Source organism: Arachis hypogaea, chromosome 16 (genome assembly GCF_003086295.3).
Source record: "Arachis hypogaea cultivar Tifrunner chromosome 16, arahy.Tifrunner.gnm2.J5K5, whole genome shotgun sequence".
In the NCBI taxonomy this organism is placed as follows: Eukaryota; Viridiplantae; Streptophyta; class Magnoliopsida; order Fabales; family Fabaceae; genus Arachis; species Arachis hypogaea.
In genome coordinates this window covers 859,677-880,375 of record NC_092051.1, presented here as the reverse complement: position 1 = coordinate 880,375, position 20,699 = coordinate 859,677, and the positions used below count along the sequence as shown (strand labels likewise).

Sequence of the window (20,699 nt, the reverse complement as noted above, 5' to 3'; positions counted from 1 at the left end):
TATCTGTAATTAATTATTTTGAACAATCATTCGTACAGTTAATAAAAAATATAATTATTTTTATTGAGGTAGTAATACATAAATAAATATTATATAAAATTACTTTATACTAGCATTACATTAAAATTAAAATTAAATTCTATTTCTAATACTAAATAAAAGTGGAAAATATAAAAAAATAGTGTATATATAATGTAAAGAGAGAAGAAAGAGAGAGTGTAATCCACAAAAGAAGAATCAATGGGCACAGGCAGTATATCAGTTGTGATTCTCCTTGTTTTGGTGGGCGGAGACACCGCCTTGTCCGGCGGCGGAGAATGGCAGCTCCTTCAAAAGAGCATAGGCATAGTGGGAATGCACATGCAGCTTCTCCAAAACGACCACATTGTGATATACGACCGCACCGATTTCGGCCTCTCAAACCTCTCTTTACCGAACAACCGTTGCCGCCATAACCAGAGGGAGATGGTTGTCACCATAGACTGCACTGCTCACTCCGTCGAATACGACGTCGTTTCCAACACCTTCAGGCCACTCTTTGTTCAGACTGATGTCTGGTGCTCTTCCGGTTCGGTTTCGCCCAACGGAACTCTTGTTCAGACCGGAGGATTCAACGACGGCGACCGCGCCGTTCGCACCTTCTCGCCGTGTTCGCCAAATGCTACTTGCGACTGGATAGAATTTCCCGGCCAACTCTCCGTCCGCCGGTGGTAATGTCTTTGTTATGTTTTCACCGTCATTATATAGACTTGAAGCTGATAATTTAACTGATTGGACTAAATTTTTATTTAACGGCTCTCAAATATCAACTTTACGCAAAGTCGAATTTATTTAAATTTTCACCTTAAACACTTAAACAAAGTTAATAGTTGACTTAAATAATAATTTAATTAAATATATCAAATTATTTAATAATTTTTAACTATTAATTTCACTTAATTAACAATCATACTGACTCATTTTTAGATTAAACTCAATTGGACTACATGCATCATAGTTTCATTTTTAGTCTTGGTAAATTTTAATAAATCAAAAAAAGAATTTAATTTATTTAAAAAATTTACACCTTTTAATTGTAAAATTTTTTATATTTGTAAATTTCTTTACATTATTAGTATTAATCAAAATTAAATTCTCAAAATAATCATTGAAAATATAAAAAAGAGAAGTAATTGGATTTGCATACAAAATTTTGGCTCAAACATTTACTGTGCATATATTATTAATTCGTCTCATTTCTAAATGTCTCACATTTATCTGCATAATAAACATTACTTTTCATTACTTTAAAAAAAAAAAAACTTAAATATATATTTCTGAATTTTGAGTACATAAATAATTACACCCATAGTCTATTTCAAATAAGACAAGGTTCATACCATACAAGTTTGATACTATGGGTTTAATCATAAACTGATCAATATGTTTTTGTTAAATTTTTTATATATTTGAGTCAACGTTAACAAATTCTTTGTTTTTTTATTAAAAATCTTGACCTATCAACATCTTTTAATTTATTTTCAGATTTATGGTAAATATTTTGTAATAAAAATATGAGGAGTGCTAGGTAAATAATGATCATCTTGAACAATATGAACAACCACCAATCAAATAAAAATACACTACATTCTTATTTAATGCTATTAATTGAATTTAAGATTAATTTATTCTTTTAATCCTATTAATTCACATTGTTCACACATTGTTCAAAAATGTTGTTAATTATCTATACTTTTCCTAAAAATACTATGATCAAAGATCAGATCAAGACATATTTAATTTGTATCTTTGTCACTATTACTTTTGGGCGGAGATATAATTCGGCAATATTTTTTTTTTCTTCATAATTTTTGTCTTAATAAAATAACAAAAAAAATGATGTTACATATTACAGGTATGCCACCAACCAAAAGCTACCGGACGGTGGACAAATTGTGATTGGTGGCCGGCGACAATTCAACTATGAATTTTACCCAAACAATGATTTATTAGCAACACAACACATTCATAGTTTACCATTCCTTGTTCAAACAAACGACATTGGAGCAGAGAACAATTTATACCCTTTCGTATTTCTCAATGTTGATGGCAATCTTTTCATCTTTGCCAATAATAAATCCATACTCTTCAATTATGCTAAGAATGTTGTTGTCAAAACTTATCCAGATATTCCAAATGGGGATCCAAGGTGTTACCCTAGCACAGGTTCAGCAGTTATGTTACCATTGAAAATGTTACAAGGTAATAATTCATATGTGGAAGCTGAGGTTTTGGTTTGTGGTGGAGCCCCAAAAAATTCTTTTAAGTATGCTAGGGCGGGTCGGTTTTTCGGAGCTTTGAATACATGCGGTCGGATTAAAATTACCGACCCGAATCCAAAATGGGTTATGGAGACAATGCCTAAGGGTAGGGTCATGAGTGACATGATTATGCTTCCAAACGGCAACGTTTTGATTATAAACGGAGCCGGTTCGGGTACTGCCGGTTGGGGATATGCCCGCGATCCGATTTTGAACCCGTTTCTCTACAAAACGGATAATCCAATTGGGTCAAGATTTGAAGTCCAAAATCCAACTACTATTCCACGTATGTACCATTCAACAGCAATTTTGGTTCGTGATGGTAGGGTTATAGTGGCGGGAAGCAACCCTAATAAGTATTACAATTTCACCAACGTGTTGTTTTTTACTGACTTGAGCGTCGAAGCATTTTCTCCTTCTTATTTGGAACCCGCTTTTGATCATTTACGACCTAGAATTATGTCACAATTTCAAGACCAATTGATTTATGGTCAAATGTTGAGGGTGCAATTTCAAGTGGAAGCAATGTTGGCTCAAGATTTGTTGTATGTGACAATGTTGGCGCCACCTTTTAACACACACTCGTTCTCAATGAATCAAAGATTATTGGTGTTGGAGAAAATTAATGTTACTAAGGTTTTTGGGGCATCAACTTATGAAATTGAGGTTACCACACCAAAGTCACCAATTCTTGCACCACCCGGTTTCTACATAATATTTGTGGTACACCAACAAATTCCTAGTGAGGGTATTTGGGTCCAAATACTTTGATTGTTTCGTTTGTCATAAATGGTTAAAGAAATATTTATATTCTTTTCATCTTTTAGGAATACAATTTTTTTCCATATGTAATATCCACTATTCAACTCAATTATATTATTATAATTGCCCACTATTGCAAATTAAATAGTTAATTTTGATGTATGAAAATGTTAATTTGAGAATCAATTTTGTTGTTAAACAATTATATTTGGAGTTTCTTTATACGTGATTTACTGATTTTGACAGAAAATTTAAACGTATATATATTACTTTGCCAAATTCAGTTATAGATGTAAAAAATTATTATTCCAGCTGGAAAAAAAAAAGAGCAGCCAAATATGAATAAAATGGACAAATAAGATGAAATGTTTCCCAAACTTAATTCATCTGTTAAAAATAAAATGGAGACAAATTCTGACTAATTTTGGTAAGATATAATTGATGTTTACAAGTATCTCTTTTGTATATATTTTGTCGTACACTATATTATTCTCTTTTTCCTTTTTAGATTACTTGTTGCCATGATATATAATAGGGATGCCAAGATTTTTCACTCATATAGCATAGTCATATTGATTTTGATTTTGATGCTGAATCCTTTTGAAATTAACCTAAGCTTTTTCTATATACATTTTTTAACTTTCAGTCATTAAGATATGTCACCTACTCACCTACCTTTATTTATAATTTTTTTTTTTTTTTTGCAGCTTTGAAGTGACAAACTGAGGGGATGAATTGAGAAAGAAATCCTATAAATGAGTTTGGAAAACTTTCAAGCGTACTGACACATTGGTATATAAATAATTTTAATCATTGATCTTAATTATAAAAAATATTTAAAATATATAATTAAGATCAATAGTTAAAACTCATTGAAACACCGGTGTTAGGGTTGAAAGTGAGTCAAATCAGCTCATGAGCCAGTTCGAGTTCGACTTGTTAATAGCTTGATAAGCTGAGTTCGTGAGCTGATGAGCCGAGTTTGAGCCTCGAATTGAGCTCGTAAATTAAATGAGTCGAGTTTGAACTTGAAAAAAATTCAATTTATTAGCTCGTGAAATGGCTCAATTATATATATATACACACAAATCCTATATACATTTAGTTTATACTTTTAATATATATATATACATATAAAATAGTAATATATAATTTTATATATATTAATGTTCTTGTTTAAAATTTTATAATTATTTTTTTATATGATTTTGATGTAGGACATAAATAAAAAAGTCAAAATTAATAGTTACACGATATATAAAATTAATATTTTTTAATATATATAAATTATAATTTATTGATATAGAATTATACATAGGGACGGATCCACTCATGTATAAAGGGGAACGGTGGCCCCCTAAATTTCAATTTTTTTTCATAAGTTATGTGTAAATTTTAATTTAGCTCCCCTTAAAATTTTAATTTTAGTCTTTTTATATTAAAAAAATAAACTTTGGCCATTTCCTAAATTTTATCCTAGCTCCGCTCCTGATTATAGATTATATTCCTATTATTTAAACTAGCTCGTGAGTTCTAATCGGCTCATGAATTTTTGGTGAGTCAAGTTTGAGTCTAAGAAATAGGTTCAATTATTAATGAATTAAGTCGTGAACCGAGCTAAATTTTTGTGAGCCGAACTTGAGTTTAGTCTAACTCGACTCAACTCACTTCCAACCCTAACCGGTGTAAAGCTATTCAGTGAACTTAATAATGTTCTGTGCACTCTGATATTCCATATGACAATACAGCGTAGAAACAAGAAGATTTGCTAAAGTGCATGATACATTGTATTTTGGTACAAGTGTATATTAGTTTAGTTTATGTTCATAGAGTCATAGGGAGTACATTTGTTATGAGGCTAGTAATATCTTGGATCAGAGTCTTGTTTGTTTGGACAAGTATGACATTTTTATCTTCTATGGCATGTAGTGAGAGTCACGGGTCAAATAACTCTCATCTTTTATAATTTTTTTCCTATATAAAATTTAATTCACGGGACATTTGGGATCATAGATTTCACGGGCGCAGTTAATGGCAATTTGCATCCATCTTATTATTAAGGTTGCAGCGTTAGGAGAGTATAAAATTAGTTTTATATAGAAAAAATAAAATAGAATGAAAATTTTATAAGATTAGACTCATCTTATATTTTCTGAATTAGTTTTTCTTCAAAATTTCTCCAATAATCGAGAGCTCTTCAAAGTGGCTTAATACTTATTTTAATATGCTTCTTTATTTATTTGATTGCAAGTTAAAAATTACTTTTACTTACTTTTTACTAAAATAAATGAAACGCATTATTGCATTAAGCACTTATTTTAAAAATCTTAAAAATCAAACTTCTATGTAACAATCAATATAATAGATATTTTAGCTAAAAGCCTAAAAGACAACTTCAAAATAATCTATTGAGTTTGTAATATAAAAAAAAAGTATAATTACAATAGATATAAAATAATTTTTTATGTTATTTACTACTTTTAATTTCTGTTTCTGTTATTGATTAAAATTAAGAGATGTAAATATAATTTTTTTTTGTACTGAAATAATTTTTTAAATTGCTAATGAGATGCAATTATGCAAACAATAAAGAGTAGATCTTCTCAATTTTTTTCTTAATTGTTTTACCAAGTATGATCTCTCATCATACACTTCTTAAATGAAACCAAAAAAAAAAAAAAAATTAAATGGTAAAAGATTATACTTGATAAAATAATTGGTTAGAAATATTGAGAATCTTTTCTTCAAACAATGACCATGCAGCTTATTTTTCCCATCTCGCTTGAAAATACTTCCTAGAATGGTAACGCTAGAATTTATATATTTTCCCCATATTCTATATAAATAACCCCCATTCTATTACTAGACCGCTCATCTAACTAAAGAAGCTCTTTCAACACCAATTGATTCTCATCCATATTCCGTTGAATCACTTAATAGTCCCTTTTAATTTATTACAAGACCTAGGATTCAATGCCACTAGGATCAACTCTTCCTAGCCTTCCCATATATATACAGCGTTTTTCAAGTAATTCATTCCACATCATGATTTTGCCAACCGAACAATTTCATGCCATTAACCCAATTTAGAAAGTTTTTGGTCTGATCAGCTCATTTTCCAAAGCCATTTCTTCAATGGATTCCCTATTTTTTTCTGGGCCAACATAACCATCAACTAGTTTCAAGCCATTAACAAACGGGTTAATATTAAAGCAGGAGTACCCAAACACAATAACCGGCCATGACCAAAGAAAAGAAAACACAATAACCAGAAGCAAAAACAGACCCTTCCCCCAAATGTAGTGGCGTGTGGTTTTCAAACATGCTTATGGGTTTAGGGTTTTCAAACACGCTTATAGAGACAGACCCTTCCCCCAAAATAAGAGAGCGGGAAGACCCAAATCCAAACCCTAAACCCTAAACCCGCTGGTAAAAAAAAAAAGAAAAAACAAATAATGCTCGCCCTTGGTTACTAGAAGCACATTAATTCACAAATCCCACCATCATTGCAGTCATGCTGAAAAAGGAATTCTACCGAAGTTCATATCACACACCCAACACATTCAGAAACCGTATCAAAGTCAATATTAAGAGCTAAATCCAAAATAAACTGTCAGTAATCATATCATTCCATTAGTAGTATCTTTCTATGATCTACTATACCATAACCAAAATAATCCTTCTAAAGACATCAATTGAAACCTAAAAAGTTGTCAAGAACTATACAATGACATAGGAAACTTGAACAATACTAAACTTAGTAAACACAAGGTGTATTCCAAAAGGATCAAGAGCATGAAATCAATCAGCCTAAGCGCGTTCACCACGGATGCGGCGAGCAAGCTGAATGTCTTTGGGCATTATAGTGACCCTCTTGGCATGGATGGCACACAAGTTGGTGTCCTCAAACAAACCAACCAAGTAGGCTTCAGCAGCTTCCTGGAGAGCAAGGACAGCATGGCTCTGGAACCTCAAATCAGTCTGCAAACAAAATAAATCAATCAATAAATAGGAATAATCATTACATATTTTACAGCAAATAAATAACCCAACGCACCAGGACTAAGAACTACAAAAAATTCATAAAAGAACTATTCCTATGCAACCTCATGTTGTAAGTCGGACTACTGAAATTAATAAATAGGGAGCCTACCTGAATAGCAATATTATTTTGTCCAAAATCCTCAAATAAAAAATTTAACTCCCCCCATTAGAATATAAGGCTCATATATTGTTTCAATTCAGAAATTTAAAACTGACAATTTTATGTTTCGTTTATGGAGGAACTCTTTCGTTCATTTCATAAGGTAATTTATAAACCCCAAACTAAATATGACTTCATGTAGAGTGTTTATAAACAGAAATTGTGGACAATAATAAAAGAATTAAGAATACAGAAAGAATATCCCAATATAACAATCATATACCTTGAAATCCTGAGCAATTTCACGGACAAGACGCTGGAAGGGAAGCTTGCGGATCAACAGCTCAGTGCTCTTTTGGTACTTTCGGATCTCACTGAAAATTTCCGGCAAAAATTTACAACAAAATCATGACAAAATAAACATATAAATGAATGGAAGGTAGACAATAACAATTAGGGGAAAAAAGGTAAGATAAGCAACAATCGTCTACCGCAAGGCAACAGTTCCAGGACGATAACGATGAGGCTTCTTGACTCCTCCTGTTGTAGGAGCAGATTTCCTTGCAGCCTATACAAATCATATAAAATCTTTTAATATAAATTAATTATATCCAATCCACTAAAACAGAAAACCTAGGTGTCAAATTCGAATTTCTCAGCATCTATTAAATATTTCAAATAATCCGAGAATCAAATTCCAGAAACCCTAACTTCAGCTCATATAAACAAATTCTCGTATAGAAAAGATAAAATTCAATAAAAAAATAAAGCAGTATTAACTGAAAACCCTAAACTTCAAACAGATCTAAGGAATAATAAGCAAAAAACAAACGAGAACATGTGTAAAGAAACCCTAAGGGAACGAACCTTGGTGGCGAGTTGCTTCCTAGGGGCCTTGCCACCGGTGGATTTGCGAGCAGTTTGCTTCGTACGAGCCATGGAATCAGAGAGAACAGCGAAAAGGAAGAATCGCAGAGAAAAAGAAAATCTGAGAGAATGAGATCTTTATTGAGTTGCAAGAAAGAGAAAAACGGTTATCGTTTGTTATTTATATATGGAGAGAGAAGAAGAAGAGGTTTATAGGTCGGTTTAGTTTTTGAGGGAGAGAACGTGGACTTTGAAGTTTGAAGACTTCAACGGGACTTACTTGTTCTGGTTTGTTAGGATTTGAATTCAAAAACACAAGTTTGTTTATCCGTGTGCTTGCTTCTAGTTGGTTAGAGATTACACTAGAGGATTGCCAGCGTGGATAAGTGTGTTTCTTTCTTCTTTTATTTTTGGTCCAAAGTGTGTTTCTTTCTGCATTTATGTTTTTTCGCTTTTTTTTTTAGTAGAGCTCAATATTTGGGCCTTTGAGATGGGTATCTTTATTGGGAGTTTCTATCTGGAAATCCATTACGGAAAAAAAAAAAAAAGAAAGGAAAATTGCTGACCTAGTTCATATAGTTTCTATCTTGCATTTTTGCTTATGGTATATGACTATAAGTGTCCATAATGGTAAATTATCTTAATTTCTATGAGGCTTTTTGTGTTATTCTTAAATCCATAGATTAGTCCATCTTAGAACTTGAATAATAATAATAATAATAATAATAATAATAATAATAAATTCTTAAATCCCAAAAATAAGAAAACAAAATGATTTTATGCATCATGAAATTCGATCTACATTCTCATTGAACGGTAATAAATGGAGTTTGAGGTAAACAAATTAACACTTTTTAACCTTAAAAGAAGCCCTATTTTAATTTATTTATCGATGAGCTAAACACACATTTAGAAAAATAAAAAGAAAAGACATAGAAACTAACCAATAAAATAAAGAGTAATTACTTGAATAATTAAGTTCACGAACATTTTTTAGTGAAGGATTAATAGGTGCATGAAAAAATTGAAATAGGGAAAAATTACTATGGATAAATAAGTTAGGTCTTTCCATCATTTTTTCGGTTATTTACGTAATTATTATGCACACATCTTATATCATAAAATAGACACCTCTAAAACATATTACTTCAGCACAAAAAAACTTTTTTTAACAGGTTAATTGGGATATCACTCTTAAACAAGATATTCTTTTATAAAAAGAAAAAAAAAAAAACTAAATAAAAATTAGTCTAAGGAAAATGTCCTAATAGAGTTAGCATGAAAATGTAAAATAACATAAAATAGAAGAGAAAAAATATTAAAATAAATAACATTTTAATTGCATATTATAGTCAAAACATTGCTAACTTAAAATATGTCGTTTCTGTTGAAAAAATGTTATATCATGACCAAACAAAAAATAAGTAATTTTGGGGAATAAAACATTTGATGTATCATAATTTTAAATTTGCAAATAAGTCATTTTTTTTATCTTATTCAAATTTTAAATTTTATAATTTAAAAAATAAAAAATATATTAAAAGGGGGACGGGAGGAATGTAGAATTTACAAATCTAGTTCCAATTCATTAGGAACCATGAGAAATTTTGACAATATGTACAATTGAATTTTAAATTTAGTTCAATATAAGGGAAAAAAAATTCAAACACTTATTTTAAAAAATTAACCATTCTAATCCTAATTTATTAAAATAATCATACGACTACCTAGTAAAATGACTATCCATCATTTATTAATTGTATATACTTAAATTAATCAAACAAAATTAAACATCTACATCTAAATTTATCAATTAATGTATATACCTTAAAAACGAAAGAAGAGTGAAATCCAAGAAAGACAAGTTAGCTGGAAACCTCAGCAACACCATAAAACAAAACATTTGCCTTCTTGATATCTTGAATCTGATGTACCAGCCTTTCCGCCACTTATCTTTGCCTCTCCGCAAAATCTCCTCCCTTCAGAATTGTCAATCCGAATGCACGAAGATCGAGTGGATCCCGATAAGGTCCATAACGAATCCCGATACCATCAATCCAACGAGAGTTAGCGAATGGCTGTGGCAGCAGCAACACCCATTCGACGGGTGTTGCATCGGCAAAGGAGAGGCACGGGTGTGGTTGCAGATGGATCCGTCTCCGCTTACGGATGAACACGTGCATGAGGACTGGCTTCGGTGGTGTCGGCAGTCTCCTCCGGTGGCGGCGGCACGGTCGGCATGGAAGGGGTGGAATGATAAAAGTGAGAGTGCAGTGGCAGGAGAGAGAAAAAATATCTTACGGTTAATTAGAGTTAGCATAGGTAGTGTAAATGAATTTAACTACTAACCCTAATTTTTTAAATTTTAAAATTTAAATTTAAATAATTATTAAATAATTAATTAAAATTTTAATTTTAAATTTTTTAAAATACCTTCCTTTTTAAGCCCATGTTTACAAAAGTCATTGGTTTTCTTCTCGGATTCCTAATCGTATCATTCCCCGCTGCCATGAACAGCGATGATCAGGAATTGTTGAACCTGGAAACGATGCTGTCAATCCCACTGAAGAAGACTGATCCGGTGGAGCTGTACCTGCCGTTACGTAGGTTGGTAGCCTCAAAATACTCGGAGAACGATGCACAAAAAGTTGAAAGCGTTCTCGAAACCCTAAACAAATGCCGCAGGGACATGGTGGAGCCTAGAGGGGACCTCTCCCTTCCCATGCAACGTGACTGCCTCCTCCACTACTTCAAATGCCTTTCCATGGTTGAGACACTCATCACCTCTATCTCCTTCGACGCCGACCCCATTATCTTTGTCTGGTACGACGCCTTCAACCCTAACCATCAGGATGGGGTCTCCTCACAGCGCAGCGCCATCCAATTGGAGAAGGCTGCTGTTATCTTCAACCTTGGAGCCATCTGCAGCCAGATTGCTGCCTCTTGCGACCGTACCACTGCCCTTGGCCGTCACCTTGCAATGGAAGCCTTCAAAGTTGCCGCCAATTTCTTCTTCAAACTCTGGAAGGATTTTGCCAAGGACCTGGTCTCCGCCACCCTCGATTTGACTTTCCTCTTCGTGGAGTTTCTGCACAACCTCTTCTCCGCTCAGGCTTCCGAGCTCAAATTACGGGAACAACTCAACAACAAAGACGGCAGTTACCGTCTACGAGAACACCGATGTGCCCTAGCGTTTAGATCGGTCAGTCTTCACTCTTGATTGATTTTACATTTATTTTTCACTCTGATGATGATGAATTGATGATGATGATGTGTAGGTTTATGAGCTTTATCGTAGAGCATATGAACTGATACCTACTGATTCGGCTGCACGGAACCATGTCAACTCTTTTGACCAAACCTGGGTAACTCATCTTTACCAGAAGGTGACATTCTTTGAGGCGGAGGCTCGTCAGAGGCATTCATCCATCCTACCCAAATCCAAGCGACCTTTACCTCAAGAATACTCCTCAAGGGTCAAATCTTGTGCTCTTGATCATGATGCAGAAAGTGTCACTGAGATATTAGTTAGAGGGATTTGCTCGAGGAAAACCCAGCTATACGTCATACAAACCCAACTGTACGTTGATCTCATCCTCTCCGAGTACAATCCTTTTAAGATTATGAAGGATGGAAAGCTGGTGGCTTACCCTTGGGATATGCCTCCTCCTTATCCAACAGATTCGGCAATCCTCTCATCTTCGTTGTCTTCTTCATCTTTGTCGGATATTCTTGGACTCATTCCTTTGAAGAAGACTGAGCCCTTGAATCTCTACGAGTCCCTGCGCAGTTACTTTGTCCTCAAATGCTCTGAGAGCGTGGCAAACAGAGTAGAAGGCCTTCTCCAAATGCTACACAAATTGCGCAATGAGATGCAGCGTGATGACCTTTCGCTACCCCTTCGCCGTGAATGCCTCATCCTTTATTTCAAATACCTTTGCATGATTGAGCCTGTCTTCCCTATGAATGCCTCACCCAACCCACCTATCTTTGTTTGGTACAATGCCATCAACCCTCAACAGCACTCTTCTCAGCATAACATCCATTTGGAGAAGGCCTCTGTTCTCTTCAACCTGGGATCCCTCTGCACCCACATTGCTCTCTCCTGCGATTTCACCACCATCCATGGCTTTCGCCTTGCCACGGACGCCTTAAATGAAGCTTCACGTTGGTTCTCTCGACTGACCGCGTCTGATTCTCGCATGGCATCTGGCACGATTGACTTGTCAGAACACTACATCAGGATGATAGACTTTCAGCTTCCCGACTTGAAATCAAAGTTTCCTCGTCCCCAATCTGATGAATCATCATCACGTAGATATGCTGTATGTATAGTCATCTACTCTTTCAGTTGATCTTTTCTTAGTATAATTGATTGATATCCATCTTGATTTGTTAAATTGTTTGATTGAGATGATGCAGGCCTACTCAGCTTATAATCCGATGACATATGAGCTTTTAGCTTATGATCCAAGTGATGTCACTGAACAATTCATTTTAGGATATTGTAAGGCTTACTCCATGCTTCAAGAGTTATGTGAAGGACCATTGGTATGGGAAGTACCACCATGCTTGGACCTTCTCTCTGAGGTTAGCCCTATCAAGATTAAGGATGGAAATCTTGTGGCTAATGCAACCTTAGAGGCACCAAATTCGGCATTGGAGAACATGAGCTTGCAGGAGACGACACTACAGTAACATTACCGTAGAGAGAAGCTTTAGGACTTAACTTTTTTACTTTGTTGGTTGATGCTAGAACTTTGATCTCCTAGTTATTGCGGGTTATTGTTGCATATCGGTAAACTGAACTTATTCAGTGTTTCCAATTTTCGTCAATGCCTAATAATTTTAAACAAGCAAATAATATTGTTTCATTTAGAATGAACTTCTGCTTTGGAAAGATGTGAATGAACTTGTTTCCTCTTCAGAAAAGGATATCATCGACCAACTATATGTGAGCATGTTATGATGCCATTGCTTTGTTCTAAGTATGTTGGTGCTGGAGTATGCATCACATAAATGTAATAGTTGCTCCAGCATTGTTTGTTTCATTGTTTAGTTTTTGTTTCTTTCAGTACTACACTCTGACTAAGTTTACTGTTGAAAAAAAATGGGTTTTGCTAGTAACAAGAGTTTCTATGATACTGTGGTTAATTATGGCATGAGAAAGTTAATGACTAGGGAGATCTTAATACAGTGCTTTGATATTTTGTTAGGTGCATGTTTTGGTGTCTAGAAAATTCCTTGAATCAATTGAGAAGCTTGTTATTAGCCAACGTCCTGTGTTTTTGGTAAACAATGTGATTTTGGTCTTCTTAAGTCTGATCATTCTGTGTTCCCTCATGGTACTGGATTTTTTTCCTCCCCTATTTCGGTTAATTTGTTGAAAAGAAAAAAAAATGAAGTATTAGAATTTAGAACAATGGTTTAAATGGAACAGATTATTTAGAACAATGGTTTAGTATTATAATTTAAAAAAAAAAACTACTTTATTATAATGAACAATTTATTACAATTTGTATATTAAGATAATGATCTTGGTATATTTTAGTTTATATTAGATGACATTATGAAATTGATTTTTATTTTGGACGCATAGAAATTAATGTTCTTATATTTCCCAATCATTTATCTCCTAAAACATTTTTGGTTGCACATTAATATAAAAGTCATGGTTATTTTATGATTTCTGTAATTATAATTAAACTTAGGTATTAGAAAGTAGACAAGAGTAAGAGTAAGAGTAAGAGGAGAAAAAATTATTCATCTCAATTAATTAAAAAGGATTTACCTCAGTTTAACAAGCAAATATTTTTTTTATTAATCCTTGCAAATTGTACTTCTAATTCTAATAGAGGAAAAATGAAACATGAAATCTCATGAGACAATAATAAAAGCTAACTTTGATATAGAAACTATTTTATATGACCGTTCAATCATGTTTGTTCTTTTAAATAATTATTCATATGTTGATTGTAAAAATAGTTACTTTTACTAATATGACGATATATAATTAGATGCACATAAAATTTATTTATACTGTTAGCGTGTTAAAATTAAATTCCATAATAATTAATAAGATATGGAAAATAAATTAAAAAGCAAAAAATCGAAAGTGGAACCTCAAATTACAAGTAGTTTTGACCTTCATTTTTGGATTATAGTATTACAACAACATTAAGTGAGGATCGGAAGAAGAACATCATCATCAAACTGAAGTTATTGAAATCTCAATATGCTGTCTCAAGAAGTTCCCTGCACATTTGTTACTTCTTGATCCATTTTGTTGATAACTTCGTTTCTTTCTTGATGATCCATGAGTTGAGAACGGTTAGCCCCGCTCTACTCCCAGCAAAGGATTTCCACTTTCCAAGAGGAAGACTTAGCAATTGCTTTGCCACATGCAGGCGACAGGCACTGGTTTTTGCAGTGAAAAACATTTCTCTTAATAAAGCTTCCCGGGTCACAGCTTGAGCACCATCTAAAGAGTTCTTGTACAATAAACTAGAAAGCTCAACTGCATTAAGTTTCTTTGTTATCTCCCTAACTTCATCCCTTTCAGTATCTAGCTGCCTCTGTGCAGCTTCCATTGCCTCCACCTCTGCAGTATAATCATTACCAGAGCTCAATATGTCAATTATGCGAACTGCCTCCCGAAGTCCACTCATCATAGCACCACCAACAGTATCAGGGTGTTCTTTGCATGTTGCTTCACCAGAAAAAAACAAACAGTTATCAACTGGCCTCCCTAATAGATCATAGTCTTCTCCTGATGCTCCAATGGCAACATAAGAGTAAGCACCATAGCTAAAAGGATCTCTACCCCAATCTGTTACAACATGGGCAACAGGATCTGGAACTGAAGTTTCCCCAAAAAGTTTACGAAGAACCTTCAATGCATGTTCAACATGATCAGAAGAGCTCAAATTTTGACCATCTATGGCTGCCTTACCAACAACTAATGCTATAAGGACAGGAGCGCCAACTGTCTTCCTGACATTCCAGAACATAAACCTCTCTCCTCAGCTGTTGCTCCAAAGTAATCCACAGCATCATCCCAAAATACACTTGGAAATTCCAAAACCACTTTATTGAGAACTCCATAACCAAGACGCTGAACAGCAGAATATTTCCACTCAGGCAAAGGGGGAGAAAATTGTATGGTTTCTGCCTTCAAACAGCCTAGTGGAACAGTGATGAGAACAGCATCCCCAAAGAACTCACTGCCATCTGATGTGGAAACTTTTACTTTACTGCAGCATCTGACATTTTAGTCTGACATTAGTGCAACGGAGAAGTTAGAAATTATTGCTTCTTATAAACGTGATTTTATGAACAAAATCCCTTATGCATTTGTAGAGAAGAAATTTAGCCAAACAAAAAAGTGAAGCTTTTAAGAAGCTCTAACGTGCTTTTTTCCTTCAAACGTGTTTACCAAACACACCCTATATAACCCTGGAAAAAGGATTTCGTCATTTCCCACCATTAAATAAGCACAAACACAGTTTCTGGATTAGGTTGTTTTGTGTTTGTAGCAATTTAGAATCCAAATCTACGCAGATTTTTTCCTTTAAAAGAAAGTGAGTTTTCTCCACCAAAAAGAAAAAATAATTGAAAAATGCACTGAAAATGATTAGATTATTAAATACAAAATATGGATCCAAATATTCGTAGGGTAAGGGAGCTAAGGAAATGAAAATTGATAGCTGCATAACACGTTGACAAACTTACACATTGGTCGAGAAATGTGTAGACATCCCTAGTAAGAGATGAACGAGTACTTTTATCCTCAGATTGAGTATCACTAACTCCACATTCAGCAAGAGGCAAAACACGCGTAACATCTCTACTCCAAAGACTTAAGATCTGATTTCTGCAATGCATTAAATTCAGAGATTAAATTCCACACTACGATTCTCCATTGGACCAGCTGCATGGGCTCTCAGCCCAGCTGATACAGCAACTACTGCAACACTTTCAGAATCTTCAGCAGCATGGTTTTCATTAAGAGCTTGATCATTTGTTAATGTTAGAGAATCATTAGAATCAATTTAGATCAATTAATATATAGATATTAATTGATTTAAATTGATATTAATTGATCTAAATTGATTTTAATGATTCTCTAACAGTTAAATTCTCCCAATCAGCATCACCCTCATAAGTTATATCTCCATGCTTATGCATTTTAGCCTTTCGCACAGCACGAATTTTAATGTCTTTGTAGGCAAAATCAGAGAGAGAATCATTATATTCTGCATTATTCTCATTTTCATCTGGTGCAGATGGAAGGGAGGTTCCATCAGAGAGAGAATCATTAATTATTTTACCATAGTAATGTGAATGAATTTAACTATTAATCCTAATTTTTTAAATTTTAAATTTCAAAATTTATATTTAAATAATTATTAAATAATTAATTTAAAAAATTAATTTTTAATTTTTAAAATACCTTATTCTTTTTAAGCCCATGTTCACAAAGGTCATTGTTTCTCTTCTCGGATTCCTAATCGTATCATTCCACGCTGCCATGAACAGCCATGATCAGGAATTGTTGAACCCGGAAACGATGCTATCAATCCCACTGAAGAAGACTGATCCGGTGGAGCTGTACGTGCCGTTACGTAAGTTGGTAGCCTCAAAATACTCGGAGAGCGATGCACAAAAAGTTGAAAGCGTTCTCGAAACCCTAAACAAATGCCGGCGGGACATGGTGGAGCGTAGAGCGGACCTCTCCCTTCCCATGCAACGTGACTGCCTCATCCACTACTTCAAATGCCTTTCCATGGTTGAGCCACTCTTCACCTCTATCTCTTCCGACGCCGATCCCATTCTCTTTGTCTGGTACGACGCCTTCAACCCTGATCATCAAGATGGGGTCTCCTCACAGCTTAACGGCATCGAATTGGAGAAGGCCGCTGTTCTCTTCAACCTCGGAGCCATCTACAGCCAGATTGCTGCCTCTTGCGACCGTACCACCGCCCTTGGCCGTCACCTTGCAATCGAAGCCTTCAAAGTTGCCGCCAATTTCTTCCGCAAACTCCTGCAATTTTTTGCCAAGCACGTGGTCTCCGCCACCCTCGATTTAACTTTCCTCTTCGCCGAGTTTCTGCACCTCCTCTTCTCCGCTCAGGCTTCCGAGCTCGAATTACACGAACTCCTCAACAAAAACGACGCCAGTTACGCTTTCCAACAACACCGATGTGCCCTAGCGTTTAGATCGGTCAGTCTTCACTCTTGATTGATGATTTTACACTTATTTTTCATTCTAATGATGATGAATTGATGATGATGATGATGATGATGTAGGTTTATGAGCTTTATCGTAGAGCGTATGTAACGATAAAGAATGATTCGGCTGCACGGAAACATTTCCGCTCTTTTGACCGAACCTGGTTAACTCATCTTAAAGAGAAGGTGCCATTCTTATACGCGGAGGTTCGTCAGAGGGAATCATCCATCCTACCCCAATCCGACCGATCTCATGCTTGTTCAACGGTCGAATCTTGTGCTCTTGATCATGATGCAGAATGTGTCACTGAGATATTAGTTAGAGGGATTTGCTCGACGAAAACCCAGCCATTCGAAATACAAACCCGAATGTACGTTGACCTCATCCTCTCCGAGTACAATCCTTTCAAGATTATGAAGGATGGAAAGTTGGTGGCTTACCCATGGGATATGCCTCCTCCTTATCCAACAGATTCGGCGATCCTCTCATCTTCGTTGTCTTCTTCATCTTTGTCGGATATTCTTGGATTCTTTCCTTTGAAGAAGACTGAGCCGTTGAATCTCTATGAGTCTCTTGAAAAGTTGGCTTACCCATGGGATTTGCCTCCTCCTCCTCCTTATCCAACAGATTCGGCGATCCTCTCATCTTCGTTGTCTTCTTCATCTTTGTCGGATATTCTTAAATTCCTTCCTTTGAAGAAGACTGAGCCCTTGAATCTCTATGAGTCCCTGCGCAGTTACTTTGTCCTCAAATACTCTGAGAGCGTGGCAAACAGAGTAGAAGGCCTTCTCCAAATGCTACACAAATTGCGCAATGAGATGCAGCGTGATGACCTTTCACTACCCCTTCGCCGTGACTGCCTCATCCTTTATTTGAAATACCTTTGCATGATTGAGCCTATCTTCCCTATGAATGCCTCACCCAACCCACCTATCTTTGTTTGGTACAATGCCATCAACCCTCAACAGCACTCTTCTCAGCATAACATCCATTTGGAGAAGGCCTCTGTTCTCTTCAACCTCGGAGCCCTCTGCACCCGCATTTCTCTCTCCTGCGATTTCACCACCATCCATGGCTTTCGCCTTGCCATGGACGCCTTAAATGATGCTTCACGTTGGCTCACTCGACTGAGTTACTGTGAGTCTCGCCTGGCATCTGGCACGTTTGACTTGTCAGAACACTACACCAAGACGATAAACAATCAGTTTCGCAACTTGAAATCGATGTTTCCTCGTCCCCAATCATCACCTAGATATGTATGTATAATCATCTACTTTTTCAGTTGATCTTTTCTTAGTACAATTGATTGATGTCCATCTTGATTTGTTAAATTGTTTGATTGAGATGATGCAGGCCTACTCAGCTTATAATCCGGTCAAATGTGTGCTTTTTGCTTATGATCCAAGTGATGTCACTGAACAATTTCTTTTGGGATATTGTAAGGGTTACTCCATGATTCAAGAGGTATGTGAAAGACATTTGCCATGGGAAACACCACCATGCTTGGACCTTCTCTCTGAGGTTAGCCCTGTCAAGATTAAGGATGGAAATCTTGTGTCCAATGCAACCTTAGAGCCACCAAATATAGGGTGCTTTGATATTTTGTTAGGTACATGTTTTGGTGTCTAGGAAATTCGTTGAATCAATTGAGAAGATTGTTATTAGCCAACGTCCTGTGTGGCGAGTCGATGCTGCCCAGATTGATAAACAATGTGATTTTGGTCTTCTTATGTCTCATCATTCTGTGTTCCCTCATGGTACTGGATATTTTTTCTCCCCTATTTCGGTTAATTTGTTGAAAAGGAAAAAAAAATTAAGTATTAGAATTTTATCTTTCTAGTTTTTCTGTGTTTCCTTTTAACCACATTCTACCTAAGCATGCAAAACATAAGCATCATGTGATGAAATTTTGTGATTTTAATTATGTATGTATATATGTTTGTTCTAATTAAGGTTACTCTGTCGGGGCTACTAAATTTCATTGATGGATTGTGGTCAAGTTGTGGAGAAGAAAGAATAGTAATATGCACAACAAATCACAAAGAACGTCTTGACCCTGCATTGTTGAGACCTGGTAGAATGGACTTGCACATTCACATGTCATATTGCTCTTTCACTGCTTGCAAGACACTGGCTTCTAACTACCTAGGAATTCAGAACCACCATCATCCTATGTTTGATGACATACAAGGTTTGTTGGACAAGGTTAATGCATGCAACACCAGCTGAGGTTGCAGGAGAGTTGATGAAGAGTGAAAATGTAGACATTGCACTCAAAGGCCTCATCAACTTCCTCCAAAGCAAGTACAATACTTCCAAATAATTATAGTTATTAAACTCAAACCAGTGATTACCTCAGGAAAGTTAACATGTTATTGATAAAGCAAAACAATGGCTATAGCATGACCTCTTTAGCATGAATTTCCCTCTTTTTTTTTTTTTTTAATTTTCTATATATAATTTTCTTATTAGACACAGGATTAAAGTCCATTTTGGGTAAACAACTTAATTAAGCTTCTTTTGAAAAAATAGCTTAAATAATAATTAACTATTTTAAAAATTACTTATAAATAAGTTATTCTGTGTTTGGATTTTTAGTTTTAAAAGTGCTTATTTTATAAAAATATGGTAAAAGACAGTAGTATTATGAGAGAAGTCATTTTTTTTTTAACTTTTCTATAAGTTCCTAAATAACTTCTTAGAAAACTACAATTTAATTTTGAAAATTACACCAGACATTAATATTACTACTTTTCATAAATCAAAAGTTCAAAAAAGTTACTGTTAAAGCTTCCCAAACATACCCTAAATTTGCTTAATTTGACTTCTCTAAAATGAGATTTGCAAAGTAAAAATGTGATTTATTATTTTTAGATTATTTTTAAAACAATCAAATAAAAGTTTATAATCCAAAAGTAGTTATTTTTTTCTATAAATATATTTACCTCAAAAGAGATAAACCCGATTTTACTTACGAAAATATAAAAATTGATTGGAGTTTAAGGTCATGAACACATCTTTTTTAATCATTAAATATTAAAAATTTGTGTATGAAAGAAACACTTTGTATTTAACTATGCTGCACGTTAAAAAAATTAGTAACTTGTATAGTATATATATTGATATAAAATATACATATTAAAAAGAGATAAAACAATACATTTATTTATGCACATATATAATAACTATATAATAACTTATTTTTAATGGACAGGTAACTTTTTACAATCCTTTACTATTATGTTTAAATTTTTAATATATTCAATGTTGATGGTAATTAGTGATTAAGAGAAGGGAAGTTAAATTTTAGTCATTTTTTATTGAATATTAATTTCTGTTTTTTCAAAGAAACTTTAGGAAATATTTCTATTTTTATTTCATAACAAGTCAAGAG

The 20,699-nt window shown here is 34.5% G+C and overlaps 4 protein-coding genes across 6 annotated transcripts; 3 read left to right on the top strand and 1 right to left on the bottom strand.

Moving 5' to 3' along the window:
* The first annotated feature begins 217 nt into the window (after positions 1 to 217).
* Positions 218 to 3,121, top strand: LOC112754331 (aldehyde oxidase GLOX1). The gene is made up of 2 exons (XM_025801945.3): positions 218 to 710; positions 1,895 to 3,121. Exons 1-2 carry the CDS (start codon positions 241 to 243, stop codon positions 3,069 to 3,071), a joined length of 1,647 nt encoding a protein of 548 aa, XP_025657730.1. The 5' UTR covers positions 218 to 240; the 3' UTR covers positions 3,072 to 3,121.
* Positions 3,122 to 6,624: 3,503 nt separating this feature from the next.
* Positions 6,625 to 8,425, bottom strand: LOC112754333 (histone H3.3). The gene is made up of 4 exons (XM_025801948.3): positions 8,074 to 8,425; positions 7,698 to 7,774; positions 7,490 to 7,580; positions 6,625 to 7,043 (listed from the first exon to the last, which is right to left on the bottom strand). The coding sequence occupies exons 1-4, from the start codon at positions 8,143 to 8,145 to the stop codon at positions 6,873 to 6,875; spliced, it is 411 nt and encodes a 136-aa protein (XP_025657733.1). The 5' UTR covers positions 8,146 to 8,425; the 3' UTR covers positions 6,625 to 6,872.
* Positions 8,426 to 9,935: 1,510 nt separating this feature from the next.
* Positions 9,936 to 13,124, top strand: LOC112754330 (vacuolar protein-sorting protein BRO1). 3 transcript variants are annotated; one of them, XM_025801944.3, is made up of 4 exons: positions 9,936 to 10,395; positions 10,591 to 11,275; positions 11,352 to 12,398; positions 12,496 to 13,124. In XM_025801944.3, exons 2-4 carry the CDS (start codon positions 10,622 to 10,624, stop codon positions 12,769 to 12,771), a joined length of 1,977 nt encoding a protein of 658 aa, XP_025657729.1. In that variant the 5' UTR covers positions 9,936 to 10,395; positions 10,591 to 10,621; the 3' UTR covers positions 12,772 to 13,124. The 3 variants fall into 3 exon arrangements, with proteins under 3 accessions (XP_025657729.1, XP_072075292.1, XP_025657728.1); XM_072219191.1 differs by having other exon boundaries at positions 10,230 to 10,335; XM_025801943.1 differs by lacking the exon at positions 9,936 to 10,395 and having other exon boundaries at positions 10,508 to 11,275.
* Positions 13,125 to 16,550: 3,426 nt separating this feature from the next.
* Positions 16,551 to 19,147, top strand: LOC112754327 (uncharacterized). Its single transcript, XM_072219190.1, has 3 exons — positions 16,551 to 17,296; positions 17,383 to 18,561; positions 18,659 to 19,147. The coding sequence occupies exons 1-3, from the start codon at positions 16,604 to 16,606 to the stop codon at positions 18,932 to 18,934; spliced, it is 2,148 nt and encodes a 715-aa protein (XP_072075291.1). The 5' UTR covers positions 16,551 to 16,603; the 3' UTR covers positions 18,935 to 19,147.
* Positions 19,148 to 20,699: the final 1,552 nt, after the last annotated feature.

What these genes read in the sequence shown, in the direction of transcription:
- LOC112754331 (XM_025801945.3), top strand. Translation starts at nt 241, where the DNA reads ATGGGCACAGGCAGTATATCAGTTGTGATTCTCCTTGTTTTGGTGGGC. An exon ending in CAACTCTCCGTCCGCCGGTG is followed by an intron (nt 711 to 1,894) that starts GTAATGTCTTTG and finishes TACATATTACAG; the next exon opens with GTATGCCACCAACCAAAAGC.
- LOC112754333 (XM_025801948.3), bottom strand. Translation starts at nt 8,145, where the DNA reads ATGGCTCGTACGAAGCAAACTGCTCGCAAATCCACCGGTGGCAAGGCC. An exon ending in CCTGGAACTGTTGCCTTGCG is followed by an intron (nt 7,581 to 7,697) that starts GTAGACGATTGT and finishes GGAAATTTTCAG; the next exon opens with TGAGATCCGAAAGTACCAAA. An exon ending in AAATTGCTCAGGATTTCAAG is followed by an intron (nt 7,044 to 7,489) that starts GTATATGATTGT and finishes TTTTGTTTGCAG; the next exon opens with ACTGATTTGAGGTTCCAGAG.
- LOC112754330 (XM_025801943.1), top strand. Translation starts at nt 10,523, where the DNA reads ATGTTTACAAAAGTCATTGGTTTTCTTCTCGGATTCCTAATCGTATCA. An exon ending in GTGCCCTAGCGTTTAGATCG is followed by an intron (nt 11,276 to 11,351) that starts GTCAGTCTTCAC and finishes GATGATGTGTAG; the next exon opens with GTTTATGAGCTTTATCGTAG. An exon ending in CATCATCACGTAGATATGCT is followed by an intron (nt 12,399 to 12,495) that starts GTATGTATAGTC and finishes GAGATGATGCAG; the next exon opens with GCCTACTCAGCTTATAATCC.
- LOC112754327 (XM_072219190.1), top strand. Translation starts at nt 16,604, where the DNA reads ATGAACAGCCATGATCAGGAATTGTTGAACCCGGAAACGATGCTATCA. An exon ending in GTGCCCTAGCGTTTAGATCG is followed by an intron (nt 17,297 to 17,382) that starts GTCAGTCTTCAC and finishes ATGATGATGTAG; the next exon opens with GTTTATGAGCTTTATCGTAG. An exon ending in CCCAATCATCACCTAGATAT is followed by an intron (nt 18,562 to 18,658) that starts GTATGTATAATC and finishes GAGATGATGCAG; the next exon opens with GCCTACTCAGCTTATAATCC.